The 12,774-nt window shown below is 46.8% G+C and overlaps 1 protein-coding gene across 1 annotated transcript; it reads left to right on the top strand.

The window, feature by feature from the left end:
* Positions 1-589: 589 nt before the first annotated feature.
* LOC100957284 (acidic mammalian chitinase-like) lies at positions 590-10,999 on the top strand. The gene is made up of 11 exons (XM_012801606.2): positions 590-614; positions 2,236-2,259; positions 2,354-2,555; positions 3,784-3,840; positions 4,307-4,472; positions 5,716-5,840; positions 6,343-6,466; positions 7,546-7,731; positions 8,576-8,692; positions 9,608-9,749; positions 10,730-10,999. The coding sequence occupies exons 1-11, from the start codon at positions 590-592 to the stop codon at positions 10,963-10,965; spliced, it is 1,404 nt and encodes a 467-aa protein (XP_012657060.1). The 3' UTR covers positions 10,966-10,999.
* Positions 11,000-12,774: the final 1,775 nt, after the last annotated feature.

Raw genomic sequence — 12,774 nt, 5'->3', positions numbered from 1 at the left:
TCGATTCTCTGTAAACCAGGCACTCTTCAAATAAACAGAAGCAACCTTGGAAAATGATGTTTTCTCACTCCAAACTTTCAAACTCGCAAACTTGTTGCCACGCACATCATTGCAATAATAGATCCAAAGAGTTGGGGCCTACACAGGGGCTACCCTCACACTCAGCATCCCCAAGGATATAGCCCAGGCAAATGGTTACCTGATGTCCTTTATCCACACTCTGCCTAGGATCCAGCTGGTCTCCCTTGACACGTGGGCCTGCTCTGACCTTTAATGACATTGGACCCTGGGTCAACCTCCTATGTGTGCCAGATATGCCATTTTCCTAAAAGGACCTTCAGTCAACAGCCTTTTAAAGCTGTTCTCACGGCATCTCCATTGTGTCCTTGGGCTGATTACCCAAGATGGAAAACAGATAAGATTCAGAGGGTGAAGGGGAACCCATGCAGCTCCTACCACTTTAGTCCTGATCCCATTTTACCTGCCAAAGAGAGCCAGGTGCAGGGTGGGCGGGTCCACCAAGCTCCCTATAAAGGGCTGCTGAGTACCCATGAGGACCTGGAACTCATATTGAGAACTTCCCATCACAATGGACAAACTGCTGATTCTTGCTGGTGAGTCTTTCCCAGAGCAGCTGACTTGAGCTCTCAGAGCAGCTGCCTTTTCTCTTCCATCCTCTTTCTGTCTCCTCCCCTATCCTGTGCTCTAAGGCCTGCATTGTCTCCTTCCTTTCTCTCTTGCATCCCCCTTGGGTTCATAATCTATTGGGGAAGAAAGGAATGAGGAGCCCACTGAGCACTCGAGGGCTTCATGCGGGAGGGAAAGTGGATAACTCCGGTGAGCCAGGGACAAGAGTATTTCTGCTATGGAAGCATAGAAGACTTGCCCAGTGCCCCCTTTCTGTGTTCAGATGTTCTGTGATTGCATCTCTGTGTCAGCCAAGGAACACAACACACACATATCTTATCGAGGACTCATCACTACTGGTAGAACAGACGAATGAAGCAGGTGCTTTTCTGCAAAAAGGCAGAAAAAGGTCGTGTTAATGCAGCTCCCCCAGAGCTGGCTTGCTTCCCAGAGAGGATTACCAAACTGGCTAGGGGCCAAACAGCCCAGTGAGGGAGATGGCTGGGCCAGCATAACAGCACATCCTGGGTGTGATTGGGTGGCTTAGAAAGGAATACAATCTAAAAGCATCATCTGAAGGCAGTAGATCAGCTAATACAAGGTGGGGTAGGGGGATGAGCAAGTGGGGAGAGGAGAGGAGGGGGATGGGAGGTCAGGTGTATGGCACACTTCTTGGGGGTGGCACATAATTGTAAGAGGGACTTTACCAAATGCAATCAGTGTAACCTACTTGTTTGTACCCTTAATGAATCCCAAACAACAAAAATAATAAAAGCATCATCTGATTTGAAAAGTAAAGTTGTTTCTAGAAAAGGTGAGTTCTAGATCTCAGTGTGAAGAGGCTGCTATGGGAAGAGGGCCTCTGCCCCAAACCTCCCCTCTCCACCTCCAAAGCCTCTCTGCCCTTCCCCCCCATATGGCTTATCTTTAGGGTGTGTTAATTCAACACACATTGGTAGAGAGCTGACTGTGTGCTGGTGCGCTGGGCTGGGTAGGGGCACTCAGCAGTGTGAGCAACATCTCTGCCCTCACCGAGTCCACAGTCTAGTGGGAAGACCAACAGCAATCAGTGTGGTAAGTGCTGCAACAGAGACAGGCATGAACACCAAAGGAACCTGCAGGAAGAGCAGGGAAGCCCAGTCAAATGTCACTTTTCTCAGGAAGTCTTCTCTGACCTCTACTTCCCATAACACTTAGTTTACATCCCAACTTTATCACTTGTCATTTCACATTGCACCTGTGTGCTGATAGGTATGACTTCCCCTCTCCAGCCTGCGAGCTCACTAAGTACAGGGACCCTGCTTGGTTTTTCTTTTGCTCTCTACCATGCAATACTTAATAGGAGCTTGTTGAAAGCAAAATAAAAAATCATCCTGGCTCCTGAGCTGTGTACCACCATTTGAGCTGCCAGGGAGCCATCTGGATGCCTATATTAGCCATCTGCTCCAAAGGCATCATGCAGAAGCCTGGGTTGGGAAGAGATTTCTTCAGCAGAGAGAGCACCAGGTCCCAAATCCCTTTCTCCACTTGCTATCCAGGCCTGCTCCTTCCCAGCCAGGGAAATGATGACCCTGGCACCCTCTGACCAAGGTTTCTCTTCTTTTTTAGGGCTGGCCCTCCTGCTGCAGCTGGGTAAGTGTCCCATGTGTGGGTGGGGGTTGCCAGGGTATTAGTCGGGAGACATTAGCCAGAGCAAGGTCTGTCTCTTACTTCCCTACCATTCCAGGCACCACAACCAAAATCGTCTGTTACTTCACCAACTGGAGCCAGTACCGCCCTGGGATTGCCCGCTACATGCCGGACAATGTGGACCCCTGCCTCTGCACACACATCATCTACGCCTTTGCTGGAATGGCCAACAACCAGATTAAAACTATTGAGTGGGATGATGAGGCCCTCTATGCTGGCATCAATGGCCTTAAGAACTAGTGAGATTTGGGCTTGGGCTCTGTGCTGGGTTGGAGGTTTTCACACAAGCCTTTCAGAAATTTCCTAAGAGACATCAACACCAGAATGCTTAGCCTTTGAGTGCTAACCTCTGCTCCAGAAATCTCTTCCCAACCCAGGCTTCTGCATGATGCTTTTGGAGCAGATGTCCCACAATCCCTCAGTGCCTCAATGGGAGAGTTTTCAGCATCCTTCTCCCCAGGAGAGGCTGGTTGCTGTCATTGTTCTGGATTATTTCCTCACCAGATCCTCGGAATTGTATTCTATGTGTTTCAGGAGGTGCCACCTGCAGGAGTTCACTGTGAAGAGTGTCCCCTGGAGTTTTCCCCATGTCACCCTATGAACTAGCTGCTAATTAACCCAAAATGGTTCTTGCGCCGGTTAAATGCTTAGCATATCTACTAGGTGACTACTATATGCTAGGCATTCTGCTAGGTGCTTTTCACTTATTATTTTAGGTACCCTCACATCAACATTTTAAAGTTGAGGAAACTGAGCCACAGAGGGGTTAAAAGCCTTTCCTGGCCCACAGAACAGAGGAATGCCAGAGTGATTTATCAGATAGGTTGATACTTCCACAGTCTTGGGAATCCAAAGCGTAGGTTTGATGGTCAAGCTCACAGGATCTGTGGTTCCCGCTGGGAGATGCCACAGTATAAAGGAGTTAGGGTTGAATTCTGGCTCTGTCACCTTACTAGTTGGACAATCTTGGAAAAATTGTTTAATCTTTCTTAATATCATTTAAAGGTCAAATGAGATTAATAGTTTCTGCCTTGTGAGAATGTAAGAATTATAAGAACAATGCATGTAAAGTACTTGGCATTGGGTAAATGGTAGACATTTCTACTGCCCCATTCCTGACTCTTTTAGAGACTCAGATTGTCAGCTTTCTGGCTTTGTGTAGCCCAGCAGCTGTCCTGTCTGTGTTAAGGGATTGATTTTGCCACCCCCAGGATACCCTGCCTTTTCTTCCCTTGAAGTTCTATGCTGCAACAGGACTCACTGGCAGAGCTGAGGGGAAGAACCTGTCCAATGAGTATTTATTTATACTGTGCCAAGAGATGCCCATGGCACAAGGGCACCTTGATCTCCCAGAGAGCTGCTTCCAACACAAGGCCGAGTGTGGGATGTGAAGGTAGAGGGACTGACTGGAAGATGACATCTCCTGGCCCATGGGATTGCTTTACATTGGTGTCTTTCTATCTCCAGCAACACAGAACTGAAAACCCTGCTGTCTGTTGGTGGCTGGAACTTTGGAACCCAGGGGTAAGACTTTATATTCATGGCCAAATCATTTCCAGATTATTCAATCCCTGTCAACTCCAAAGGCTCTCTGAGTTTCTCTGAAGAGGACGGCCCCTCAGACCTCAGTTAGGCATCCCAGAACTCCTCTCTGACCAGCTTAGTCTGAAGTCTGCCCTTCTTCCATCATAGCTGCTACTGCATAGTATTTTAATTTTCTTTTTAATTATCTACCTCTTCCTCTACATGTGCTCCTCCAGGTTAAAACTATTTTATTCATCACTATCCCCCAGCAGTGTTGAATGAATGACTGAATGTGTGTCCAGGCAAATAGTGAGGTGAGGTGATAAGACAGAGTATCCAGGAGCTCAGGCCACTATGGTTTCCTCCTACATCCCTGTGAAATGCCCTATGGGAAAATCCTGATCCTGTGGGAGTCCATGTCAAAGCTCGTCCCTGCCATGAAATCATGATGATTTGTTGACTCCAGATTCTCCAACATGGTGGCCACTGCCGAGAACCGCCAGACCTTCATCCAGTCGGCCATACAGTTTCTGAGGAAGTATGACTTTGATGGGCTGGACATAGATTGGGAGTATCCAGGCAACCGTGGCAGCCCGGCCGACACCAAACAGCTCTTCACCGTCCTGTTGAAGGTGAATCACCCTCACTCTGTCCAAAGAGCACAGGATCTGGCCCACAGGGAGCTGAGACAAAGCCTCAGTCTGAACAAGGGTTCCGAGAGAGGCTGAATACACCCCAGCTGAGGATGCAGATCTCAGCCTTTCTGCCTCAAAGCCTGATTTATTCAGTATGAAATCAGCTCTCCCTTTCAGGGAAAACTCACATCGGCCAAGTTATGGAGACTTGTGTAGGATAGCATAATGAAAGTTAACAGATTTACAGTGATAAATGTGACTTTATTTTATTTTATTTTATTTTATTTATTTTTCTTTGAGACAGAGTCTCACTATGTCACCCTCCGTAGAGTGCCATGGCATCACAGCTCTTGGGCTTAAGTGATTCTCTTGCCTCAGCTTCTCAAGTGGCTGGGACTACAGGTGCCCACCACAATAGCTGGCTATTTTTTTGTTGTAGGTATTATTGTTTAGCAGGCCTGGGCCGGTTTGAATCCACCAGCCCCAGTGTATGTGGCTGGCACCCTAACCACTGAGATATACGCACTTAGCTGATAAATGTAACTTTAATCACTAATATTTGCTTTGGTATTCTTAATTCTTCTTCTTCCATGACTGATTATTCTGGTTATTAGATTCAGTTGCATGCAGTTTGCAGGGGTGAGAGCTGCTTTTATCTATCTGTCTATTTATTTATTTATTTTTTGAGACAGAGTCTCACTCTGTTGCACTGGGTAGAGCGCTGTGGTGTCATAGCTCACAGTAACCTCAAATTCCTGGGCTCAAGAGATCCTTCTTGCATCAGCCTCTAGAGTACATGACACTATAGATGCCTGCCACAATGCCTGGCTAGTTTTTCTATTTTCAGTAGAGATGGGGGTCTCTTGCTCAGGCTGGTCTTGAACTCCTGAGCTCAAGTGATCTAGCTGCCTTAGCCTCCCAGAGTGCTAGGATTACAGGCATGAGCCACAGTGCCGGGCCATTTTTTTTTTTTTGTCTCTTTAATTTAATCTTTTTTAAGAAAATATTTTTCTACTCTGGATGTTATTTGTTCGTTATAAAATTTAACTTTCACAGTGTGACCAAACTCCTATCATTTTCAAGTTTGGGGGACATAACTCACTATTGTCTCCAGAGACCAAAAACACCTTTTGGACCAAATGACTCTAAACTGAGCTCTTCACATCCTTCTTAAGAGCTGTGACCTTGTCACATGCTCACTGGTTCCTCCAGCCTGAGTGCATTGTCCTCTGTTTCACAGGAAATGTATGAGGCTTTTGAGCAAGAGGCCACCCAGAGTAACAAGCCCAGACTGCTGATTTCTGCCGCCGTGTCAGCAGGCAAAGGTACCATTGAGACCGCCTACCAGATCCCCGAGATGTCTAAGTAAGTACACTCAGGGCCCATGTTCAGTGCTGACTGACCCTGGGACCTTCCCCAGGTATTGTAAAACACCCAGATACCAGTGACCAATGCTCAGGTTCCCATAAACATAGAGGGCTCCATCTCAAAGGAATGAAATGACCTCAGTGACTGAGGAAGAGGCAGGGGAAGCCAACATGAGCTGTTACTTTGTTTCTAAACCTATCTCCAAGGTTCTCTATGGTAAAAGGATTTTTGGAGAAGATTAGTTGAGTCTCAAGCTTCTACGGCTCCTAAAAGTCTTGGCACAGGCAGATACTGATTATGGGCTTGAGTGCCTTCTATAATATATAGGTGCTATTGAGATAAAAGTGAAGGAGGATGGGATAAAAAATACCAATGCATTAGGGAACCCTTATAGCATAATTACAAACAATATTTTCGGTAGGGGCTGGAGCTTTGTGGGCAATGGGCTGGAGAGTGTGATTTTCCTTGAATCTTTTGTACCTTCCCCCGACCAACTAAGGTACATGGACCTCATCAATGTGATGACCTATGACCTAAGGGGCTCCTGGGAGGGCTTCACAGGAGAGGACAGCCCCCTGTTTGCAGGACCCAATGATGAAGGGGACTACAAATACTTTAATGTGGTGAGTGAGGAAGTCTGTAAAGCATGTCATAAAATCCCTGGTCCAGGATCTCTGGTCCAGGCCTAAAAGGGATGCCAAGGAAGCCAGATGTATAGTTCATGTCCCCTATCTCCCTGCCCTTGTGACTAACTTGTAGGATAAATAAGATATTGCAAGGCCTGTAGCAGTGACTCGCACTTGTAATCCTAGCACTCAGGGAGGCAGAGGTGGGAGCTTTGCTTGAGTTCAGGAGTTCAAGACCAGTGTCTCTACTAAAAACAGAAAAATTAGCAGGGCATTGTAGCAGGTGCCTGTAGTCTCAGTTACTCAGGAGGCTGAGGCAGGAAGATAGCTTGAACTTAGGAATTTGAGGTTGCTATGAGCTAGGTAGATGCCATAGCACTCTAGCCTGGGCCAATAGCATGCGGCTCTCTCAAAAAAGAAAAATATATTGTAGGATAATTATATCCACTTATTTTTCACACAAAAAAGGAAGCAGAATAGTGGTTTTCCCAAACATTAGGGAATTTTAAAAAATGTCTTTTCCATTTATGCTGGGAGCACATTTCATGATCTATCTTGCTCCCACTCTTCCTTGCCCCTCTTCTCCCCGCTTCCTATCTTATGAGGCTTATTTGCCTTATTTGTACAGCTTAGGCAGGTACCGTAACATTGAATCTGCTTAGTAATTAGCAGGTGGGAAAATGGGCTAGCTGTGATTTCAGTGGAAATTTCAACCAGGAATTTAAAAGTCTCCCAGATGGAGGCCCCATGTTCAAACATTTTTGAGTACCAGTTGGAAAGACAACTGGATGCATGGCTGAACTTCAGTCATGCCACACTTGCCGAATCCAGAGTACAGAAAAGGAGGATGAGAGAGCATTTCATCCCTAGTTGACACTGGGCTCTGTTACCTAAGCAATGGGCATCTTGACCAAGGATACCTCTGACTCCTAGTTCTAAATGGTTGGATTGTGGAAGGGGATTGACTGGGTGTTAGACCTGGAGACATCAGGGAATGAGCAGAAAATGTGGTTTCCAAGGCCTCTGGACACATGCTTGGCTGCTTCCTAATGGCATTTTCCTCATCTTACCTTCAGGATTATGCAATGAACTACTGGAAAAGTCAAGGTGCCCCTGCTGAGAAGCTGATGGTGGGCTTTGGGGCATATGCCCGCACCTTCACTCTCACCAACCCTGCCAACCACGGTCTGGATGCCCCCACCTCTGGCCCTGGGACTGCTGGGCCCTATACTCAGGAGGCTGGGACTCTTGCCTACTTTGAGGTAATGTCCTCAGAGGACCCAGGGGACCAGAGAGCCCCCCTCTCTCTCTGTTCCCAAGATTGAAGATACATCCATGGAGAAAGTCTATACTTCGCTTTTTATTATAATATGAGGTACCCTGTTGCTCATTGCTCTGAATATATGTGGTGGGGAGAGAAAGGTAGAGTAAATGATTGATAAGACACCTTACATTTTAACCTTTTGAAGGAAATGTGCCTCTTTAATATTAGTACTAGCTGATACTTACTGAGTGCAAATAGAGAGCCACGCTGTGTTCTAAGTGGTTTTCATATACCATCTTATTCAACATACATGACAAACAATAAGGTACCAACATACTCCTCATTTTACACAAGAGGACACTGAGGCACGGGGGGTGAGTGATCTGTTCACGGTCACAGCACTAGTAAGTGGTAGAGCTAAGATTCAAACTTAAGTTGTCCAGCTCCAGACCCTCAGACCTTAACCATTATACCCTACTGTGCTCTTGTTAGTTCTTAGAGGCAAAAACTCTTTCAAATAAGAGGAGCAGGCAAGCTTGTTGTAAAGGTAAACTGAGGCATAAAGCACAAAGGAACTGCCTTGTCCACTGTAGTGCAGGAGGTTACTGGCAGATACAGGACTAGAAGTTGTGTCTCTCTAGCTAGTGTACTCTGCAGTCTTGCTGGACAGGAAAAACAAGTCAGGGATCCCAGTGACACTGGAACCAGGTGCTCTTATTTCTAGCAAAGATGGTTGGGGTGAGTAGTATAACCCAGGAAAGAAAGGGAGGAAGGACAAAGAAGAGGTCTGAGCAGAGCAGGGCCCATCTGAGGCATGACTACTCTTCCTGCACCTGCCCCAGGTCTGCTCCTTCCTGAAAGGAGCCACTGAGGTGTGGAATGCCCCCCAGGAGGTGCCCTATGCCTACAAGGGGAACCAGTGGATTGGATATGACAACCCCAAGAGCTTCACCCTCAAGGTAAGGCCCTCCACACCCTTCTCTCTTCAGGGAGAGGTAGAGGACCTGCCCTCTAGGTGTTGAGTTACAAACCCAGGAGACACCTAAAGGAGGTGAGGCAAGGTGAATTGAGTCCCAGGGAAGGGGAAACCCTGAAGTTTCCAGGTGAGCCAATGACCCAGCTGCAGAGCCCAGAAGCTGGAGTAGCCCCTTCAGCTCCAATTGCAGTTGGCTTCTTTCCATCCCTCGGCTCCTGTACTTTCTCCTCTCTTCCACTCCCTGAACTCTCCTTTAACCCCCTCCTAGGCTCTGCTCTCATCCTGATGCAGCTCTTTAATTCATGCTTCCTAAGGCAGAAATTCTTCCCACTCCAAAGACTATGGTGTTGACCACAAGGTCTCTTCCTGTCCTTTGCCTATCTCCTGCCTATGGCACATTCATACAGGCTGAGTCAAAATCAGGAGATGAGTTGCTTTGGGTTGTGTGGCTTCTGACCGCTGGCCTTCACATGCTCAGGTCTGGAGAGGGTGTGGTTACAGCTCATCAACCTACCCATCTGGAACTCTCTCTTTCCTTGCCCAGATATTTTGCTATGTGAAGGGCCCTATATCTCTATGACATGTCACCCACTCAAGACGTAAGCTGGAGCTCATCAAACTCCAGCTCAGATGAGCCTTCTCAGAAGGTGGCTGTAATAACAGGGTGCAGGGGGGTGGGGGAAGGAATCCTTGGAGCCCAACACCCATTCTCCCTGACTTAGTAGAGCTAAAGTCCTTCCTTGCATACAAATATGGTGAATCCCTCAAAGTGGCTGTAAGAAAGCCACTCCCCTTCCCTGCTCTTCACAACTAGATTATCATTCTCCTGCCATCCTTCTGGAGGTGCTTGCAGCATGTGTGTAAAGACACCCACAGTCATCCTGGTTCTCTTCTGCAGGCCAAGTGGCTTCTAGAAAACAGCTTTGGAGGGGCCATGGTCTGGGCCATTGACCTGGATGACTTCACAGGCACTTTCTGTGGACAAGGCAAATACCCTCTCATGAATGCCCTCAAATCTGCACTCGGTGTCTCCACTCCCGGTAAGTAGTGATGACCTATGAGCCATGAGATAAAAACCTAGACATGGTTGAGGAATAAGAAAAGACCAGAGCTCCTTTAAGCCTTACATTAAGGAAGGTTTCCTCCAGACTTCCAGCTGTCCTGGGAATGTCCATGTGGAACTGGCATTCAGCAGGTGGACTGCTAGGGGGCAGTTTGTGAGTGACAGCCCTGGTGAGAGAGAGAGGTCCTAGCACTATTGTGGGGGGTTCTCCTCTGCTCAGGGAGGCTTCCCTAAAGTGAACTAAAATACCAGCGCCTGGGGAGGGAAGGGATATGCCTTCTTCCCTCTTCCTGTCTGCTCAGCTCCAGCCCCAATGACTTCATAGAGCAGAGAAGACAAAACAAGGAAGGGATTAAAAGATTAGAAGATGAGGAAAGGGAAGGGAGATGGAAATCCCTGAAGAGGTCAGCTTGTACATGCTCCAAGGTGGGGCGCAGAGATACAGCTGTTCTCAATGCACAGTTTCGTCTAGTCCCAAGGGCATGTCCAGGAAGCAAGAGGGGCTGGGAACCTGCAGGGAAGCTAGAGCTGAAGGTTGGGCCTATACTCTGTCAGGCCTCCTGGTTCTTTTAGATTTCATGTAATCCTTATAGGCATTCTTGGTGACAGGTGTTATTAGTCTACTTAAAAATAAAAACTAACAATTGTGTAGTACTTACTGTATTGTATGTCATGCAGGTTGGAAAATACTATTCTAAGAGATAATACTATTACCCCCATCATTTCTGGGAGGAAATTGAGTCTCAGAGAAGTGTTAATACCCTGCTCATGGTCACGTAGCTCATGACAGAGACAGGCTGTGAATCTGGGTATCCCTGATTCAAGCTCAGAGCATTAACCACAGGTTTAGGTAGGATGTGCCCTAAGAGGAAACTACAGTGACTTACAGATGTGACTCTTGTCCTGAAAAAAGAGTCCACTTCTGAACACACGGAAACCTTTTTCTTCTCTCTTCAGGTTGCCAAGTGCCCACCACTACCCTGGGCACCACCTCCGCCCCTGTCGTCACAGCAGCACCCGGAGGTGGCAGTACTGGTGATCATGGATTCTGTGCCGGGAAATCTAATGGTCTCTATCCTAGCCCCACCAGCAAGCGCGCCTTCTACAACTGCATGAATGGCCTCACCTATGAGGAGGCTTGTCAGACAGGCCTGGTCTTTGACACCAGCTGCTCTTGCTGTAACTGGGCTTAAGTCATCCATCCACCTGTGGGGGCCCTTGGGGACTATGGGAGAGAAGGATGATTAAAGGGAAGTTTGCATCTGAATAGCAAGTTGTCTGTTTTGATTTATTAATCTGCATGATACTGTTTCACTGGTAAACAGCAATTCTCACCTTTCTATTGTCTCCCCATCCCTTGTTCCTGTGCTCCCAAGATATGCCCAGAGGAGGTTGGGGCTGAAACAGGAGGGACAGGTGGGTGAGAATTCTTTGAGCACTTCTCTGGGAAGTTCTGGTACTCTGGACCCCTCCTAAAATTAAGGGTGGGGGAGGGTGAAACAGGCACTAGAGGCAAGAAGGATTAAATCGTTGCTCTTTCCCATGAATATGCCTCCAAAAGGTCTTATAGAAGAACCTGAAGGAGTGGCTGGATTCAGAAACTTAATTTATGGCATCACCCCTTACAGAAACTCTTCCTTACACCCCCTTACGCATTTTTTTTTTAATCTCTGCTTTCAATTTCTGCTGGCTTTCACTTTATCTTAGTTTGAAGGGTTTTTTTTGATCTTTTTTTTTTTCTTTCTTCCTCCTTTAGCGATTCTCTTGCCCTCTTGCCCCCCGTGTAGCTGTAGCTGGGATTACAGGCACTCGCCACAACATCCAGCTTTTTTTTTTGGTAGAGATGGAGTCTCACTCTGGCTCACTCTGCCTCATGCTGGTCTTCTGCTAGTTCCAAACTTGGTTAAGCTCAGCGATCCACCCGCCTCGGCCTCCCACAGCGCTGGGACAACAGGCATGAGCCACCGTGCCCTGCCCCTTTACTCATCTTTACTCCTGTCCCAACTCTAGGCAAATGTTTCTGAGCAAGCTCGTTTGGGGGGTTTGTTGTTGTTGTTTTGGGTTTTTTTGGTTTTTTGAGACAGAGTTTCAGTCACCCTGGGGTTGAATGCTGTGGCATCATAGCTCACAGCAATCTCAAACTCTTGGGCTTAAATGATCCTCTTGTCTCAGCCTCCTGAGTAGCTGGGACTAGAGGTACCTGCCACAATGCCTATCTAGTTTTTCTATTTTAGTCGAGACAGGGTCTCACTTTTCTCAGGCTGGTCTTAAACCCCTGAGCTCAGGCGATCCACCCACCTCAGTTTCCCACAGTGCTAGGATTACAGGCGTGAGCCACTGCGCCCAACCAAGCTTTCCTTGTTTTAAGGACTGAGCATGAAGGGTCATTTTCAGAATGTCTGCATGTACACCATTCCACACCTATGAAATTAGGAAAAAAATATCAGCAATGATTTAGATTACCTCACTTAAAAATAAATTAGTTCATTATCATCTTTATTTTCACATCACACTCTAATGTACCCTGCAAGTCCCTTAAGGAAGGTAATAAGAAAACCAAACAAAAAGCCACGTTACAGCAGGGATCAGAGTCTTCCTTAACAACCATCTCCAGAACTTGGCCTCTACTCTTTCTTAAACTGGTTACCATGACGAAGAAGATAAGGAAGAATGCAGCTCACCACCTCTTGTCCAGCTGCACTAACCAGTTTATTGGGAATTGCAAAAATCTCTAGATTTTATGCTTTTGACAGAACTGGTGCAACCAGTAAATAGAATTCCTGGAAGTTTATTATCCCATCCCACCCATCTGGCCAGCTGGAGTATGAGTAGGACATCCATATGTCTCTGTTTGCTTGGGATAGTCCTCACTAGCTCTAGTTCCCATTCATATAGCAATTATGCAGGTGTAAAAATCATATTACAAAATGTTTTTATTACTATCACATTACAGTTGTACAAGGTTGAACAATTAAAGTTGGCAAACTCATCCTAGAAAAAGT

This window comes from Otolemur garnettii, unplaced genomic scaffold, assembly GCF_000181295.1.
Source record: "Otolemur garnettii isolate 467f Iridium unplaced genomic scaffold, OtoGar3 scaffold00010, whole genome shotgun sequence".
NCBI classification, from domain to species: Eukaryota; Metazoa; Chordata; class Mammalia; order Primates; family Galagidae; genus Otolemur; species Otolemur garnettii.
The sequence above is the reverse complement of the archived record's forward strand: the minus strand, read 5'-3'. Positions and strand labels throughout refer to the sequence as shown.